The sequence below is a fragment of the Pseudochaenichthys georgianus genome, chromosome 7 (assembly GCF_902827115.2).
Source record: "Pseudochaenichthys georgianus chromosome 7, fPseGeo1.2, whole genome shotgun sequence".
In the NCBI taxonomy this organism is placed as follows: Eukaryota; Metazoa; Chordata; class Actinopteri; order Perciformes; family Channichthyidae; genus Pseudochaenichthys; species Pseudochaenichthys georgianus.
In genome coordinates this window covers 33,633,977-33,652,449 of record NC_047509.1, presented here as the reverse complement: position 1 = coordinate 33,652,449, position 18,473 = coordinate 33,633,977, and the positions used below count along the sequence as shown (strand labels likewise).

Genomic DNA, 18,473 nt, shown 5'->3' with positions numbered 1-18,473 from the left:
GAGACCATAATATAAATCAGCTGCCTCCATCAGGTAGTCTCTCAAAAGCATCTCCTGCTCTGTTGAGAACACCTTCTTTGGTGTCCAGTAGCCTACTCTTGGGGGTGTTTGTGATCCCTGACTCTCCAACCTCAGCCTCTTTGTATGGAACCGGTACAAGGTGACATGGCATATATCCAGGGACTTTGCCACTTCCCTGAATGATTTGCCCTTCTCAACTTCATTTGAGGCCCTCTGCAGCAGAGCAAGTGGCACTCCCCTGTCTGTCTTTCTCTTTCTGACATTTGGCATACTGTAAACACACACACACACACACACACACACACACACACACACACACACACACACACACACACACACACACACACACACACGTTAGGCCTACTGTACAGTATTATATTCTGTTTATTTGTCAGGGACAATGCACACCAACCAACAATACAACTGTATGCTTGAATGAACAATTGATCATTCAAGCAAATGAGCCATCATTGTCAATGTGCCATGTTACAACCGTCCCAGGACCACCAGTCTTGCTTCCACCCCCTGTGAACCTGCCTGATTGCTAGCTTGACCCATATTTAGCTAGTTATATCTGTAGCTTACAAAACAGTGATTCTAATAATACTAGTTTGGATTCCTAGACATTTTAACTCAAGACAGTATCCAAAAAATACATCATATAATTTTAGTTAATATTTTACCTCAGAAACACACTTTTGCTGATATCTTACGCGAAAAATTCAAACATGGCTCCTTTTTTTCTCAGCGATCTTACCATCTAACTGCGCATGTGCAGAGTGAGTTTCATCACTCTAGCTTTGTGATTGGAGCTATTGAAGGTGTTACAACCGACCCGTGTTACAACTGTGCCTGGTTAACCTACCATACAGACATAGGCCTACATACATATAGATGTTGATGCACAGACATTATCACAAGACTTTATTTGTTGCATAAACACAAATATGTGTCTCATATTCATCCTAAAGGTTGGTGTCCACGCACATCAATGTTTACAGGAAATAGAGATCACAGACAGATAACACACAATTCAAAAGAAATGAAGTTAACTTCATAGACACACTACAAATTGAAATTTAAGAAAATGACAAAAAACAAAACGAAGAAAATCCCACAAAGCAAATTCATGTATGAAAAACATTAATGTAGTCCACAAAAATCACCCTTATCATTAACAAAACTTTTTTTTGTAAACAACTTTATGATTGAATGTTACAGTACTGTAAGACAGTTGTGGTTTTGTATAAAAGCATGGCATTATAAAGCATTGTTTTGTATTAATGGAAGACAAATGTAGGGATTTAACAAAAAGGCCTGCACAACAACAAGCTAATGTCTGACTGAGGTCATTTTTTTCTTACTTTTGACACATAAATGCACTATTTAGGATTGATTCCTTACAAATATGGCATTTGTTAAACATGTATTTTATTATAAATTTGACAGGGAGCAGTACAAATACAAAACAATGCTGATGTTAACACCCAAATCAATTCTAAGCATGTAAAAAAGCAAACAACAGAAGTTATGTTTACATCCCACTGTGCAGTGTGATCCAGGACTCTTGTGTGTTTGAATGGATACTGAACGCTGGGTAAACGGGCTCCTTGAACACAACCCTGAAGGTGTGCAGGTGCTCCCTGTGCCCTTTGGTGTTATGGAATATTAAAGTCCCAGCCTCATAGTCCAGTGCTATCTCAATCCTGAGCGGGTGATTGGTAATTTCCCCCAGAGCCACGTTGCAGGAGGACTGGCACACCGTCAGCTTGTTGTTTTTCCACTGAAGCCGCCAGGAAACAGAGTTGTGTCCCAGGCGGCTGTGGTCACCACGGCGATGGATGCTCTTGTAACACACGCCCATGGACCACATGCTGCCGGGCCCCACTTCCACCACCCATATGTGCTCCCCACTGGAGAACCCCTGGCTGCACAGAATCTGGGGTGCGCTTGTGAAACGCTCTGGGTGCTCTGCGTACGACTGCTTGCTGGGGCTGTACTTGACCGTGCGCAGATCATTGGACACTATCAGGTTCTGGTGGGCGGTGCAGAGGTTGAAGGTGAGGTCCAGGGGGTTCAGGAGGATATGGAGGGAGTTCAGGAGGGGGATCATTTCGGAGCGGAAGTCTTGGGTTTTGAGGCCTGCCTGCAGACGCTTGGTGTTCAGCGGAGCCTTCAAGGGGACCACGGAGGGAAAGTTGCCTGTGGAGACCTCTTTCAGCTTATTCTCAATCTGCATGAACCTGGAGAACAGAAGAGTTCTCTCAGTTGAAGATTGTTACATTGTATTCACATGCTTTGGTTCTGGCATCACATGTGAGGACTTATCTGCTAGACTCATATAAAGTAATAATAGCTACTAGCTCACGTAGTTATCCGGCACACTTTTAAATGTAACATTATCTAATGTCAACTTGGAAGCCCTGAGAGGCAAGTGAGGAAGAAAACAAATTATGTTGATTCATAAATCCAATTGACTTTTCTTTCTTTCCTGTGCCTATGACTTAAGAAGTGGTGCATTTTGTATGGATAATCTATGAAATATTATTTTTTTATGATACAGTTTTTAAGTGTTTGTTACTGTAATACTAATTCTGGCCACTAGAGGCTGAAATGCATCACTATCCTATTTTCTAAATAAAGACATGACAGTCATTTTTCAATACTCACATCGAGTACTTAGAGAAAATTAAAACTTACCTGAAAGAAAATATGAAAGCTTTGAGTACAAAGCTTGCAAAACTTTATGTATGGCCCCGTTGCATTTAACTTTCACAGAAGCTGCTACCAAAACCTTTTTCTAAATATAATTCTTAAATTATAAGTACACAAGAGTAATGTTGAGATCAGACTTTCTTTCTCAATTTTCTCTCAGGGCTTCCGTAGTTTGTAAAGCTTATATTGTTAATGACATCAAGTTGAATGGCACATGTATGAACCTTGGTAAATAGACACATATAAATGCTGTCAATTCATCAGTGAAAACATGTTTTCCTATATTATTAGGAACTATTTATTTCACATGGTTTTGGACTCATATATTACTTCTTTTTTTTTTAGCAATATATTCTTGTGTACCTGTGGATGAAGACGCATGGGTCTGTCTCACTGAGGACCTCTTCAGCGTTTCTCTGGACCTCCACTAACTGCTGCTGCTGCTCCTCCAGTGCATTGATTCCATACTGCCAGCTCTGTCTGTGCAGGCTCTTCTCCTTCTCCAGCAGCACATGCAGGCGCTCCCTGTACCTGAACACAACACAGCGGTAGTAAGTAGTTATACACATGCCGCTTTCGTCTCATTAGTATGCATACAAATGTGACAGGTCACACCTCCCCCACTTATGCAAATGAGCTAAGTCCCGCCTCCCATTTGGTCGAGGTGTGAAATCCCAAGTAGGTGTGATATCACGAGCAGGTGTGAGATCCGTCGATAGGAGGGGGTGATGTGTATTCACAGGTGTGACCAAAAATAAATAAATTAAAAATTAGAGAAAAAAAAAGAAAAATAATTCTGCTTCAATCACATTAGTATGCATAGAAACTGACAGGTGGGCCCGCCCCATTATGCTGATGATGTCCCCCACCGTCCCCCTCACACCCCTCCCCCCCATCCCCTAACCCCCCTTCCTTTGACTGTGATGTAAGAAGACTGTGGGGGGTGGAGTTAGATAAAAAAATTAAAAGCCAGTCGTTTCCACTCATCAAGTCATCTTTCAAAAAATAAAAAAGGCCAAGAGACGCCTCGATATGGGTTTAATCAGCGAGACGCCTGTGACAACTTACAGCCATCCGTCGGGAGCGCCAATCAAGAAACGGATGCAGTATATGTGCCGGGTTCAGACGCCTTCAGCCGAAGAACTTCATGAAGAATGGACTCTGAAAAATGTTTGGGGTTATGTATTCAACTATATGGCGAATGAACTGCATTTCTACAATCTGAAGAATGGAGAAACGTATGGACCCTGCAGTGTTAAAGCGACACTGACCTCAACAGATTGGGCTGTGTTAATTCTGGTGTCTTCCAGAGATCTCCACGCAACCACTGTATCGGAAGAAGTAGTGCATCAAGAAACCATAGTGGAACCAGCGGTGTACAAGATATTTGCAAAGAAACGCAGACAGCATGTGAGATCAAAGAAGAGTTTTCACCGCTACCCCTCAAGGTGGAGGAAGAGGAAGAAGATATTCCCCCGCCGCCAGAAGTGGGAAGAGTCCTGACAGGCACCGTCTGGGAAACTAAAAGCGGAGCATCTGGGCGCTGGTATTACCGCTCAAGCCATTTGGTGACGCTGGGGAAGGACCCCTCTGATGATTTTGTTTTGGAGTATTTCAACTCGACATGCGGGGTTTTTCAAACATCCTTGCGTGTGCCTCTGACTGCTTGGCTGAAAATGATTGATGAGAAATCTACAAAGCTTAAAGAACTTTTTAAACAGAGTCAGACATCGATGGACATTATACTGGTGAAAAAGACTCTCACTTTTGCAGACGACTCCGCCTCCCACTCAACATAACAAGTCCCACCCCGACTAACATTACTTTTTTGAAATATATGTTTTTTTTTTGGATGCTCTACTTTGATTTCTTTCATGTTATTTGCAAGTTAGCGTCCAAATGGTTGGAAGATAAGGAGGAAGGACAATCAATTCTGTATATAGTAAAGTGTGTCACCAATGTAACCGGTTAGAACTCAAAGTGGCGATGAGGTCTTAAAATGTATGGAAAGGGTCTTAACAAAGGTCTTAAAAAGGTATTACATTTGACTTCAGGATTCATGCATATTCATTTCATTTCATTTCAAACCTTTATTTAACCAGATTGGTCCCATTGAGATCATAGATCAAGAATAATGCGTAACACAGTTCTGGCTGATTTGGACAATCTTGGAGTGGTTTGGGGAGTTATTGAGGAAGTCAAGGATCAATTTCAGAACCAATGTATGTATCAGGTCTCCCTTGAAAAAGAGATCATGATCTCAATGGGATTCATCTGGATAAACAAAGGTTTGAAATGAAATGTAATGAGTTGTTTTGCTTGACATAATCACAGTGCTTCGCCTGCAGATGCCCTGCTGGCACCTTTTATCCAGCTCTGCAAAGTTGCAGTCCTTTTAGCTGCCTCCTTCAGATTTCTCTCTCTCTCTCTCTCTGCTTCAGTCTCCTCTGTCTTGAAGGCATTCTTAAGCACAGAAATGTAACATTAGGCTATGCATAAAATAACCAAAAGAAGGAAACTCAATTCATTACAAATTAATGAATATTTTACCCAGTTCTAAAGTTTTAAAGAAAACCCCATTCCTTAACAAAAGAACTGGGTAAAATATTCATTAATTTGTAATGAATTGAGTTTCCTTCTTTTGATTTTCAACATACTATTTGTACATAATGACTTTTCCATATTTCTGACAAACTATACTTTTGACTTTTTCCGTAAAATCTTGACAAACTATTACCTATTCTTAAATTTGACCTATTGCTGCTTGGTTGGAAATGATAGATGAAAAATAACTTTTTTTAAAAGAGTCAAACAGCGAGGGACGTTATACTGGGGAAAAAACTCTCAATTCTACAGATGGCTCCCTCCACTCAACGCAATAAGTCCCACCCCACACAGCAAATCATATAAAACGAAGGACCCCACTGAGATGACCATTGAAAACTAGCCTTGGATCTGAGAAAAACCAAGTCTGATGTAGCCTCCCCTTATTATCACCAGGATAACAGATATGGGCTTAATGACTGGATGTTACAAAGTAGGGGAGAGGATGTTCCCGCAGAAGAGCTCTCTTCTATCTCATATCCATGTAAGGTCTTTAGGACAAAAGAGGACTATGATAACATGACATATGAAGAATATCTTTTACATTACATTACATTACATTACATTGCATTTAGCTGACGCTTTTATCCAAAGCGACTTACAATAAGTACATTCGACCAGGAAGACACAACCTTGAAGAAAACAGAATCATATAAGTACATCAGGTTTCATAGAGCCAAGCATTTCAAGTGCTACCCAACTGGCTATAGATAAGCCAGTACTTTATTAGTATATAAGTGCTCTGTTAGCAGTTCTTTGTTAGTAATTCTATCGCTCGAGGTGGAGTCGAAAGAGATGAGTTTTCAGTCTGCGCCGGAAGGTGTGTAAGCTTTCTGCTGTCCTGATGTCAATGGGGAGCTCATTCCACCATTTTGGAGCCAGGATAGCAAACCCACGTGTTTTTGCTGATGGGAACTTGGGTCCCCCTCGAAGCGAGGGTGCAGCGAGTCGTTTGGCTGATGCAGAGCGTAGTGCACGCGCTGGGGTGTACAGTTTAACCATGTCCTGTATGTAGGAAGGGCCAGATCCATTCGCAGCATGGTATGCAAGTACCAGTGTCTTGAAGTGAATTCTAGCAGTTACCGGAAGCCAGTAAAGGGAGCGGAGGAGCGGAGTGGTGTTGGAAAATGTAGGAAGGTTGAAGACCAGACGAGCCGCTGCATTCTGGATGAGCTGCAGAGGTCGGATGGCACATGCAGGTAGACCAGCCAGGAGGGAGTTGCAGTAGTCTAGGCGTGAGGTGACGAGAGCCTAGACCAGAAGCTGCGTCGCTTTCTGGGTCAGCTGGGGACGTATCTTCCTGATGTTGTAAAGCGTGTATCTGCAGCAACGGGTTGTAGCAGCGATGTTTCTTTAAAAGAGGGTATTATAGATAACCTTTATAGAAACAATATATCTCATACCACTCGCCAAGATCGCAAACGACAATTAGCAGAAAAGAAAAAGTAAAGAAAAACGAAGAAAAATAAAAAGCAAAATGAAAGGGAGAAGAAAAATGAAAAGCAAACGCAGAATGCGAATGAAAAGAAAAGGGGCAAAAGGACGGAAAAAGACAAAAAGAAGGAAGGTGAAAAGAAAAATGTCAACTAGAGGATGGTGTTGTAGAGCCATTACCGGATCATAATAATCTTATAGATCATCTACCGCTAACCGACTGCTGCGAATGTGTTGAGCAAATACCAAAAGCAATGGCAGAGCTTTGCTTCAATATAATGAGAGAAAAAGCGCGATACTATGGAATTGCCCAAATTGGCGACAGTGCCAGAACATCTTCTCCTCCATACAACTCGGTAAGGATATTTTCAAGTCTCTCCTTGAGGCGTCTGCAGTTTTTGAGCTTGCGCAGAAAAGCCTCAGAAGCGTGTCGGATCCTCCGTTCATCCTCGCAGATGCCTTCATCAATAAGACTCTGGTCAATCACAGTAATGAAGTCGGCGAGCCAAAGTCTTTTCATTAACGCGTTGTAATTGTTTCTGAAGAAAAAATCGGGCATGTCATTCAGACAATCGTGTTGCCTCTGGCCGGGGTGACTGACTCGGCATCCGTTACATGTTTCTTCTCTGTACCGATACAGCACCCTCTCCAGAATATGAACCAACTCCGATTTCACTGTGTCCATAAACAGAGACGTCTTGGCCCCAGGAGTAACATCAGCAGCAGCAGTAGTACTGCAAGATTCGGGTGTCCAAAATGGTGGTGATGATGGTAGTCCAGGAGTCTGCTCCTGGCTGCAACTCGCGGGGGGAGACTTGTTTTTTCTCAGATCCATGGCTAGTTTTCAACGGTCGTCTTAGTGGGGTCCTTAGTTTTAGATGATTTGCTGAGTGGAGGGTGGGACTTATTGCGTTGAATTCTACAGAATGTAGAATGTAGAATTGAGAGTTTTTAAAAAAGTTCTTTAAGCGTTGTAGCTTTTTCATCTATCATTTCCAACCAAGCAGCAATTGGTCAAATGTAAGAATAAGTAATAGTTTGTCAAGATTTTACGGAAAAATTCAAAAGTATAGTTTGTCAGAAATATGGAAAAGTCATTTTGTACAAATAGTATGTTGAAAATCAAAAGAAAGAAACTCAATTCATTACAAATTAATGAATATTTTACCCAGTTCTAAAGTTTTGCACCCCTTAAAGAAAACCCCATTCCTTACCAAGTACTTCATATTATACCCTTTTGTTAAGTGTTGCGTACATCAAAGTGTATCTTAAAGTATCTTGGTAGCAGAAAATAACTAAAATATGTAAGGTTATCAGAAAAGAAAAAAAACCTTGTTTAACTGAACAAGTGTTTAAAAAAAAAAAACGGCCATTAAAAGAAACCGAATTCCTTACAAAGTACTTCATATTCTACCAGTTGTTAAGTGTTGCATACACCAACGTGTGTCTAAAAGTATCTTAGTAGCACAAGAAAAGAGAAAAAAGCATTGATGTTAACAAAAACTGGATTGTTCCACTGAAATAATAAATAAATAATTTCAAAAGTGCGTTTAAAAGAAAATGTATTCAGATAAAGTATTTTATTTTCAGAAATGTTTAAGGTTTTGCATACATAAAAAGTGTATCTTACAGTTCCTTTGTTAGAGAATTACAATTGCAGTGTGTCACTAAAAAATTTTAAAATCACAAAAACGTGTCTGTATGGGGGTTTCACACCTGAGCTGCTGCAGGGGGGAGGGCGTTGAAACGGGGGTGAGTATGGCTCTCGGGGGATGGTGTGTTAAGAGTCACAGTCTTAAAGAAAATCTGCTCAGAAAAAGTACTTAACTTTCTACCAGTTGTAAAGTTGTCATACATAAAAAAACGCTATCAAAAAAAAAAGTAAGAGACTTACTGTTCCTTTGTGAGAGAATTACACACAAATCTGCAGAGTGTCTGTAAAAAGTCTTAAAATCACAAAACCCCTTCACTGTCCCGCTTCATTGTAGGATTTCTGCCATGTCTCTACTTCAGTTTGACCATCTCTGTTATTATGTGATGGAATACTAGATAAATAAGTAATTAGATACCTTACCGTTACTGCGCTCATAAAGAATGATAAGAATAAGAATAATGCGTATTGAACTGGTTTAATTAATTAGTGAGTTTATTTAAGGTAATTAGTTAGAAGCCCTATTTTATCAGCATGTCTGCACCGCCGTTACAATGGTCAAACTACATTAAAAACAGAATTGTCCCCATTCTTTCTTTAATAGTTACTAACATTAGATATTTTAATGAGATATGGACCGCAAAACAAAAGATATCCCTGGTTTTCATTTAAAAAATCAAGTCACTGAATCCAAGTAGTTGCCTTAGCCGCAGCGCAGCCGCTTCTGGTGGGATCAGGGGGTTAGCTTATTTTGTTATGAGATGATGATGTGAATTACTGTTCAAATTAGTTAATGTAATAATCGTTTGGTTATTTTATGCATAGCCTAATGTTACATTTCTGTGCTTAAGAATGCCTTCAAGACAGAGGAGACTGAAGCAGAGAGAGAGAGAGAAAGAGAGAGAGAGAAAGAGAGAGAGAGAGAGAAATCTGAAGGAGGCAGCTAAAAGGACTGCAACTTTGCAGAGCTGGATAAAAGGTGCCAGCAGGGCATCTGCAGGCGAAGCACTGTGATTAGGTCAAGCAAAACAACTCATTTCATTTCATTTCAAACCTTTGTTTATCCAGATGAATCCCATTGAGATCATTGATCTCTTTTTCAAGGGAGACCTGATACATACATTGGTTCTGAAATTGATCCTTGACTTCCTCAATAACTCCCCAAACCACTCCAAGATTGTCCAAATCAGCCAGAACTGTGTTCTTAACTATTGTTACATACGCTAAAATGTTAATTCATGCTAATTCAGGGTAATTGCAGGTCTCCCTTGAAAAAGAGATCAATGATCTCAATGGGACCAATCTGGTTAAATAAAGGTTTGAAATGAAATGAAATGAATATGCATGAATCCTGAAGTCAAATGTAATACCTTTTTAAGACCTTTGTTAAGACCCTTTCCATACATTTTAAGACCTCATCGCCACTTTGAGTTCTAACCGGTTACATTGGTGACACACTTTACTATATACAGTATTGATTGTCCTTCCTCCTTATCTTCCAACCATTTGGACGCTAACTTGCAAATAACATGAAAGAAATCAAAGTAGAGCATCCAAAAAAAAAACATATATTTCAAAAAAGTAATGTTAGTCGGGGTGGGACTTGTTATGTTGAGTGGGAGGTGGAGTCGTCTGCAAAAGTGAGAGTCTTTTTCACCAGTATAATGTCCATCGATGTCTGACTCTGTTTAAAAAGTTCTTTAAGCTTTGTAGATTTCTCATCAATCATTTTCAGCCAAGCAGTCAGAGGCACACGCAAGGATGTTTGAAAAACCCCGCATGTCGAGTTGAAATACTCCAAAACAAAATCATCAGAGGGGTCCTTCCCCAGCGTCACCAAACGGCTTGAGCGGTAATACCAGCGCCCAGATGCTCCGCTTTTAGTTTCCCAGACGGTGCCTGTCAGGACTCTTCCCACTTCTGGCGGCGGGGGAATATCTTCTTCCTCTTCCTCCACCTTGAGGGGTAGCGGTGAAAACTCTTCTTTGATCTCACATGCTGTCTGCGTTTCTTTGCTTTTCTTTGCAAATATCTTGTACACCGCTGGTTCCACTATGGTTTCTTACAGTGGTTGCGTGGAGATCTCTGGAAGACACCAGAATTAACACAGCCCAATCTGTTGAGGTCAGTGTCGCTTTAACACTGCAGGGTCCATACGTTTCTCCATTCTTCAGATTGTAGAAATGCAGTTCATTCGCCATATAGTTGAATACATAACCCCAAACATCGCCATTTTTCAGAGTCCATTCTTCATGAAGTTCTTCGGCTGGAGGCGTCTGAACCCGGCACATATACTGCATCCGTTTCTTGATTGGCGCTCCCGACGGATGGCTGATTAAACCCATATCGAGGCGTCTCTTGGCCATTTTTCTTTTTTGAAAGATGACTTGATGAGTGGAAACGACTGGCTTTTTATTTTTTTATCTAACTCCACCCCCCACAGTCTTCTGACATCACAGTCACAGGAAGGGGTGTGAGGGGCACAGTGGGGGACATCATCAGCATAATGGGGCGGGCCCACCTTTCAGTTTATATGCATACTAATGTGATTGAAGCAGCATTTTTTTTTTTCTTTCTAATTTTTAATTATTTGTATTTATTAATTTTGTCACACCTGTGAATACACATCACCCCCTCCTATCGACGGATCTCACACCTACTCGTGATATCACACCTACTTGGGATTTCACACCTTGATCAAATGGGAGGCGGGACTTAGCTCATTTGCATAAGTGGGGGAGGTGTGACCTGTCACATTTGTATGCATATTAATGAGACGAAAGCGGCATGTGTATAACTACTGCAGTACATCAAAATCATGGTAAACTGGGAACATCAGCATTCCCACCAGACTATATACTACTCATATTATGGCATGTTTGTGTATTACTTCAGCTTTGAAGAGCCTTTTTTAACAGTATGTTTATGTGTAAGGACAGCACGTTTAATGTTTCTAGGTTTTCTCTAATCGTTGAAACTTTAAATTACTGACTCAATGGAATCAGTCTCACAGTGAAAGCTGAAAGGTGATCTTGAAGAGCATATGACACTTGACAACGTTTCCAGGCAGTCTCAAAATCCTGACAAACTGGATCCGTCGCATTAAGTGACTGCTTCTGGTAATCCTTTTCACGGTATGTGCTTCTGTCAATTGTACTCAGACTGACTTATCACATTAATCATATAACCTTAGTAACAGTGCAGGCGTGGTTTTACTATTTTATTGTACATTTCTGCTTCAGTGTTTGAAAATATGTTTCAATTCATATGAATTTGAAAGGGCCTTTTAAGGTTTTACGGTTCTTATTTGTATGTTGTGCCTCTACTGTGACATGTTTCCATGCTTTAATGTTCAAAAAGCCCTTTATTGTTCTCATACTGCCTGTGCTGCAGCAACTATTTTCACCCTCTCTGTCTGAAACTAGAGCCCAGTCTGCTCTGATTCCGTACGGGGCATAACGCGTTAATTGGGGGGGGGCTTGGTATTTTCCAGAACCCCGGGGACACCCCCGAGACCCCCGGGGGGTCCGGCTATTTTACAAACGTCGGGGGGGGGAGTAATTGGGGGGTCGAGCGCAGGTTGTCCACTGCCTGCATATTGCGATGGCAGTGGGCTTCCATTTTTCGAGCAGGGCTGCTACTTTTGGTTAGCTGGCCAGCTCTGTAGTGATTGGACAAACGCTTAGTTTTAGACTTTTGTTTTATCTTTTAGGTTACCATGGTGAAACTCATAGCTAATCTGCTTCATCATGACTCAGGGTGTGGTTTAATGTGATTTGATTGGCAGTGGTCTAGAAAGATAAACATACAACCCAACAGCATTCATCAGATTCTGATTTAAATGGAGATAAATCCTGATTGGCCGTGAAATTATGTGACGCCACCATTGTGCAGCTAAACTGCACCCACTTCAACCAGTGAGGGGAGGGACAAATATATATTTTTAAACAAATATTATATCTTTAGAAAAAGTAGTCCCATTTGACCAAAGAATATAGAATGATGAAAACAAGGCTTTATCTCGGAAACTAAATACAATCAAGTATTGGGCATCAATAAACGTATAGCAAGTTAAATGCACACATATGCAATGTAGAAAATGTTTAATATAGAATACTTTTTTCCCGCACTTGTAAAAATCCTGACATTGACTTTTAATAAAAGTATGATCCTTCATGTGATCTAAAAATGTTGAAGTTGTACTGTTAGACACTTTGTCAATATTTAAAGACTTTGGAGCAATTAAGAACAAATGTAAGGCTGTTACCTGTCCACCAGTGTAGACATACTGTCCATGATGGCGACCGCCTTGTTCACCAGTTTGTCTCCGATGGCTTCAGACGCTCCTTGCTCCTCTGCTGTCTTTTGTAGGACACTCTCTGTGATCTTCAGCCTGAAGGAAACCACCTGCACACATGTTGCCTGTTTAGCACTTTGTATTTTCCATATTGCAAGAAAAAAGAGATGTGTACGTGACATTTCGGTGAGATGATTTTGCACTTCTTCCTGGACGTGATCTTTTTAATTATTAAGTCACCTGGAACGGAAAACTCAAGTCAACCCTGTCAGAAGTCATTGGGTGTTTCTCGTCAGACAACTTTGCATTCTTATCATTCAATACTCCTGTAATGCACCATGGCAGTGAGCCAGATGGCCGCTAGCCACTTTATTCAAACCTCCGATGTCTCGTTTCATTGTGCAATCTCTATTGTTCTCCGTTTGGTAGCAATTTATTGTTCAAGGCAAGGAACAGAAAACATTTCATGCATGAGGCCAAACGTGAAGTGTCTATTAAAGGAAAAACAGGAATTTATTTTAAAAATAACAGTTTGATATAAGCACAGTCAATTCAATATTCATTTATTATCAGAAACGTTTTTGTTCATGTTTGTCAAATTTGTGTGACAAACTTCACATGTTCCCACGTTCAGTTGATCTTCACTTTATTACCAAAAATAATTGCTGGATTACCAATCCATTGTTTCTTCAATTTACATACAATAGGCCTAAGTACTTTCTAGATAAAAAATGTGATCGTAAAAGAACACATTTAGGGTAAATGTATTTGACTTTACCCTGTGTTTTACTCTATCCCAAAGTCCCAGTTTTCTCAATGTTTGCAAGACTGGAACAAATATCTCTCCTCTAGTAAACATAAATGAAAGCACTACCTTGCTGCGGCTCTCCAGCGCCACCCTCATCTCCTGCTCTGCAGCGCTGAAGGTGAGAATATCGTGGTCGTAGTGGTGTCCTTCTATGAAGCACGTGCTGCACATCAAGGTCATGTCGTTGGAGCAAAAATACTCAAAGGGACGCCGGTGAGTGGCACAGGCCTTCATCCCCAGCTCCTTCAGGGGCTCCACCACGGCATGGGCCCTGAACGCCTCCTTCTCGTTGTGCCTCTGAAGGTGTCTGGAACACAGCGACACCTCGCACTGCAGGCACGTCTTCACGGCTGCCAACCGCTCGTCTATGCAGTGGTCGCAGAAAACCTCCCCCCCGACAGTGTCAGGCTGGCAGTCCAGCTGTGGAGCGGTGGCTCGGTAACCCTCGATGATGCTGCAGAGTTTGAAGTTCCTCTGCAGGGATTCAAACCCTTGGTACTCCTCGCGGCACTCTGGACACCGTGGAGGTGTTTGGTCCTTGATGACGACGCTCTTTCCGATACAGGATCGGCAGTAGTTGTGTCCACAGGGGAGAACCAAGGGATCGGAGAAGAGCTGAAGGCAGATGGGGCAGTTTAGCTCGTAGGCTAGCTGCTCCTCTGGCTTGGACAAAGACATGGTTTCCGTCTCTTATTTATGTCCAACCCCACCTCCACCTCTTGTCATGAGACTATCTACTTTACTTTGTTTCTGCTTTCCATCCGGTGAGTCTACAGTGACAACAGGCAGTATACAGAGCAAACAAGGAAGTCAGCAGGCAATAACAGTTTACCAGAATAGCAGGAGGTGTATCCACAATGTGTGCAGTACAGCATTCCTTTCAATGATGCCCTGCTGTCTTTGTTACCTGAAATTCCCACCAGCATAGCGGTGGCTGTTGATGGTAAAACAAACGCTTCACGTGACTCATGCAAAGTAATTAAAGTGCCAAGAACTATCTTCCCATGAAACCATAGAGCATGAGATCTTTACTCGAGATAATGTAAGTTGCACATCTTGTGCAGTACTGGAGCAGACACCTTTGCACAGGTATTGCAGGTGTATGAATGTATGCAAGACTGAAAGAAGATAATAAGGAACTAATGGAAACCCCATACTGTACAACATTGTCAAGTCAGTTTAATAAATTCCACAAACACAGGACTCTCGATCATGGGATTGCGAAAAGTGTGAGTGTGAAAACAGAGTCAACATTTTACGACCATAACTAGACAAACATTGCCAAACAATCATAATTGTTTTAAACCTAACCTAAGTAGATTTGTTGTGTTTCTGTTTTATTTAAATTCCAATTCACAAGTGTGAAACAAGTGTTTTAAACAGCAACTTAATCCAGGACAAAATACGTTTTACTTTGTAGAAGAAAGCGTTGCAACTATTGCTTCCTCTCTGGTGCGACACTCACTTGTAGGTTCTTTATTTTTGACCCTGGTTTGAGCAGCGTCTCCGATATTGAATGACAAATCCAGCCGAGGAAGTCCTTTTTACTGGCTTGCTTGATGCTGGGATGGTCGGCACAATCATTGCTAGGAAAATGTTTTGCCAACTAATCATGTTTGATCATTTACATATTACAAATATTGCACGCATTCAATCTGATTTCCCCAGAAAAAAAAATATTATCTTTTTGTTTTCAACCTGATAACCCCAACCCATTTAGTTCAGTTTACCAATGCCTGTGAATTTATATACATTGATACATGCTTTAGCTGTTTTTACCACTACTTTTTTGTTGTTCAGTGGGTTCCAACGTGGGTTAGGGTGTAACCTTCCCTATCCTGTGCTGGACTTTGCCCCTTCATAACAAGGATTAGACTTCAACAATCTACAACCTAACCCACCTTTATTGAAAATAAGAAATGCTTGACACTGATGTTGGTTTTATCTATCTTCAATATGATTTGGCCCATTGTGGATATGTAAAAGTGTGTTTCTGCATAATACTCACATGCGCTGATGTCTCCTGGGACTCATCGCTCGCTCCAATGTTGTTACGTTTGTATTACCAAGATAAACGGTCCATGCAAGAGACTTTGGTTTAGGTTTCAAGGTCACCCAGCAACAAAGACCCAAGCGGAAAAAAAGTATTTCTGCAAAAGTAAAAACTGTTATCTATAATTAGATACACAGCCGTTTGAAGGTGCTGGCTCTGAATGTTTCCAAAGCAACTCCAACTGCAGGTACTGTATACCTGACAAAAACATAACCCATAAACCTTTGTGATATATTGAAGCCTAAAATGTAGTTCCTGAAATAGAGAGATAATATTTACTCAGTGGTTTCCCATATATTTCAAAAATAAATTAGATCATCTGACATGCTTCAATATACAGTTTTTTTTATAAAGCATGTCTTGTTGGTGATTTCCATTCATTGCCAACTTTCCATTGTAATAAAGATCAACATGGCATTTTGATTTGTCCTTCCTGATGCATGTCACAACTTTCCACTGACCAGTTTGACAACACATGTGTGAGTAAGGCTTTAGACTACAAACATTGATGTGACACTTTGATACAAGGACATCAGGACAGGAAGGACATTAAGAGGGCACTGAGCCAGGGAAAGAGGAAATCAGCGTGAAACAGTATTTAACAAAAAAATATTTTAAAACCAAATTATTTGAAAGCTATATCTACACTTTTTATACAGGAAACCATTTGGCAAACCAATATCAACTCAAGGTCCACTTACTTTTTCTTTTGCCGGAGCTTTAAAAATGTCTCACTTGGTCTTCATAAGCAGGAGTTTGCTCAATTGGCATACAACTTCCAATAACAATTAGTATCAAAGCCATGTTGAATTACACACAATTATCATTGATAGTTTTAAACCAGAAAGCACCCACGTTGTGTCCACACCACACCCTGCACAGTAGCTGGGGGTTGCTATCACATGTGGAGTTCTAAAAGTCTTTTTGTGATGCCCAAAGAAAAAGAGTAAATAGAGGCATGGGCTGCAGGGTCAATGCACACACAGACACCACCACACACAATAGTGGGTCTACTGATGATTAAGAGGGATTATCTTTATTCTCCATGCATAGTTTTTTTATGCAATTGTTGCATACTTGACCTTTTAGAGACAATATCACACCCATTTATGTGTATGCCATTGACTGTATGTTTCATCTTGAACATCCAATGACATCCAGCGTCCTGTCATAAAGGGCCAGTTCAACCACACACACACACACACACACACACACACACACACGCACGCACGCACACACACACACACACCACGGGCGTAGGAAGCATCCTGAATGTGGGGGGGACATTTGTTAACGAGGGGTGTGGGGGTCCTCCGCCATGAAAAAAAATAGATTTCCTGTATTCTGGTGCATTTTAACAGGTGGTTTGATAATTTTATGTGGCTATACTAGCATGAGGACAATGATGGGTACATTTTTTAATTTCATCCAGTAGTAAAGAAAGGAATCATATTTGATTATTAATTCAGAGCTGTCTTTGAATTAATAAAAAGCAGTTTAAATGCCAATTTTTTTGTACATTTATATACAACAATAAATATGTGTGAGTGCATTGAGAGATATTGTTGTGGAGAGTCATTTATATATAAATCGCAAAATACATTTGTGAGTCCTTCTGTGAGCATTTATTAATATTGAGACTGATCTGACTCCATACTGATGTTAAGTTCACCTAGGAATGGTATCATTGACTTAAATCAGGGGTGCCCACACTTTTTTGGCTGGTGAGCTACTTTTGAAATGACCAGCTCACAGAGGTCTACCAACCAAAAATAAAATCCCAAATTGCAAGGGTTGCTGAATAACACGTTTTATTTATACATGGGATAACTACAATAGGGCTGCAACAAACGACTCATTTGATAATCGATTAATCTATCGATTAATGAAACAACTAATCGACTATTCAGACTATTACTGTATGCCTTGCACAATTTCTCAAACGCTCTTATTTAGCCATCAACTTTTAGATTTAGCTTGAGGTTGTTTTAGGCATGTGGAAACTAACAATGAAGATAAAGATGAATACTTGATTCAAAATACATATATTATTAAATTAATTTAACAAATTGTGAACAAAATTAACATTGCTTTTTATTTAAATTAAATAAATAATATTTCACATCAAAAGAAACAACAATGTTTTACCAAATCGTATTAAATAATCTGATGACAGAACTGTTAACAGAATAGCTGAAACTTTAACAAAATAAATAACTCAGTTACCTCTTATCATTAACCCATGTTTGTATCATGTAGTTAACTCCGTGTGTTGCTGCTAGCATACATAACACCTGACGTGGAAACATTACTCGTGGATGGGGCTACAGAGCTGCTAGAAAGACAGTCGAACCCGGTGCATTCCTCCGTCTAAATGTGGTGCACTTTTGCTAAATGTTTAGACAAACTGCTCGTGTTACCGCCCTTACATGCTAAACACTCTTGGCAACGAGCATTCTTTCACACACAGTGACGTCACGAGCTACCCACAATGCAACGCGCGCCATATTTTTATATAAATACGCTATTTTCCTGGAGGTGCTAATATCCTGGAGGTGCTAATATAAACAGCTAGCTAAAGTAGCCAGGCAGAGCGCACTAGGTTTTTTTCTGAATTAACGACCGAAGAAATCGCTGCATGTCTTCGGATTACATCTCTGGACTTGAGGGGTGTGCTCTAGGTCGTTACCAGCGTAAAATAGAGCTGTGTGGGTTGTCGGATTGCCCTTACAAGAATGCCTGCAGATGTATGGAAAAACTAACCTTGAAAGTGGCCTTCGTCGATTTTGGCTGCATCTACGTCTAATTTCTGGAAACACCAGGTGAATACCCCACTTGTCACAATAATATTATCATGCCATTGCATATATGTGGTATTTTAGAGTTGACT

At 40.6% G+C, this 18,473-nt stretch overlaps 1 protein-coding gene across 1 annotated transcript; it reads right to left on the bottom strand.

The window, feature by feature from the left end:
- Positions 1 to 980: 980 nt before the first annotated feature.
- LOC117449908 (E3 ubiquitin/ISG15 ligase TRIM25-like) lies at positions 981 to 14,395 on the bottom strand. The gene is made up of 4 exons (XM_034087834.1): positions 13,597 to 14,395; positions 12,693 to 12,832; positions 3,100 to 3,267; positions 981 to 2,264 (listed from the first exon to the last, which is right to left on the bottom strand). The coding sequence occupies exons 1-4, from the start codon at positions 14,206 to 14,208 to the stop codon at positions 1,556 to 1,558; spliced, it is 1,629 nt and encodes a 542-aa protein (XP_033943725.1). The 5' UTR covers positions 14,209 to 14,395; the 3' UTR covers positions 981 to 1,555.
- Between the last annotated feature and the right edge of the window lie 4,078 nt (positions 14,396 to 18,473).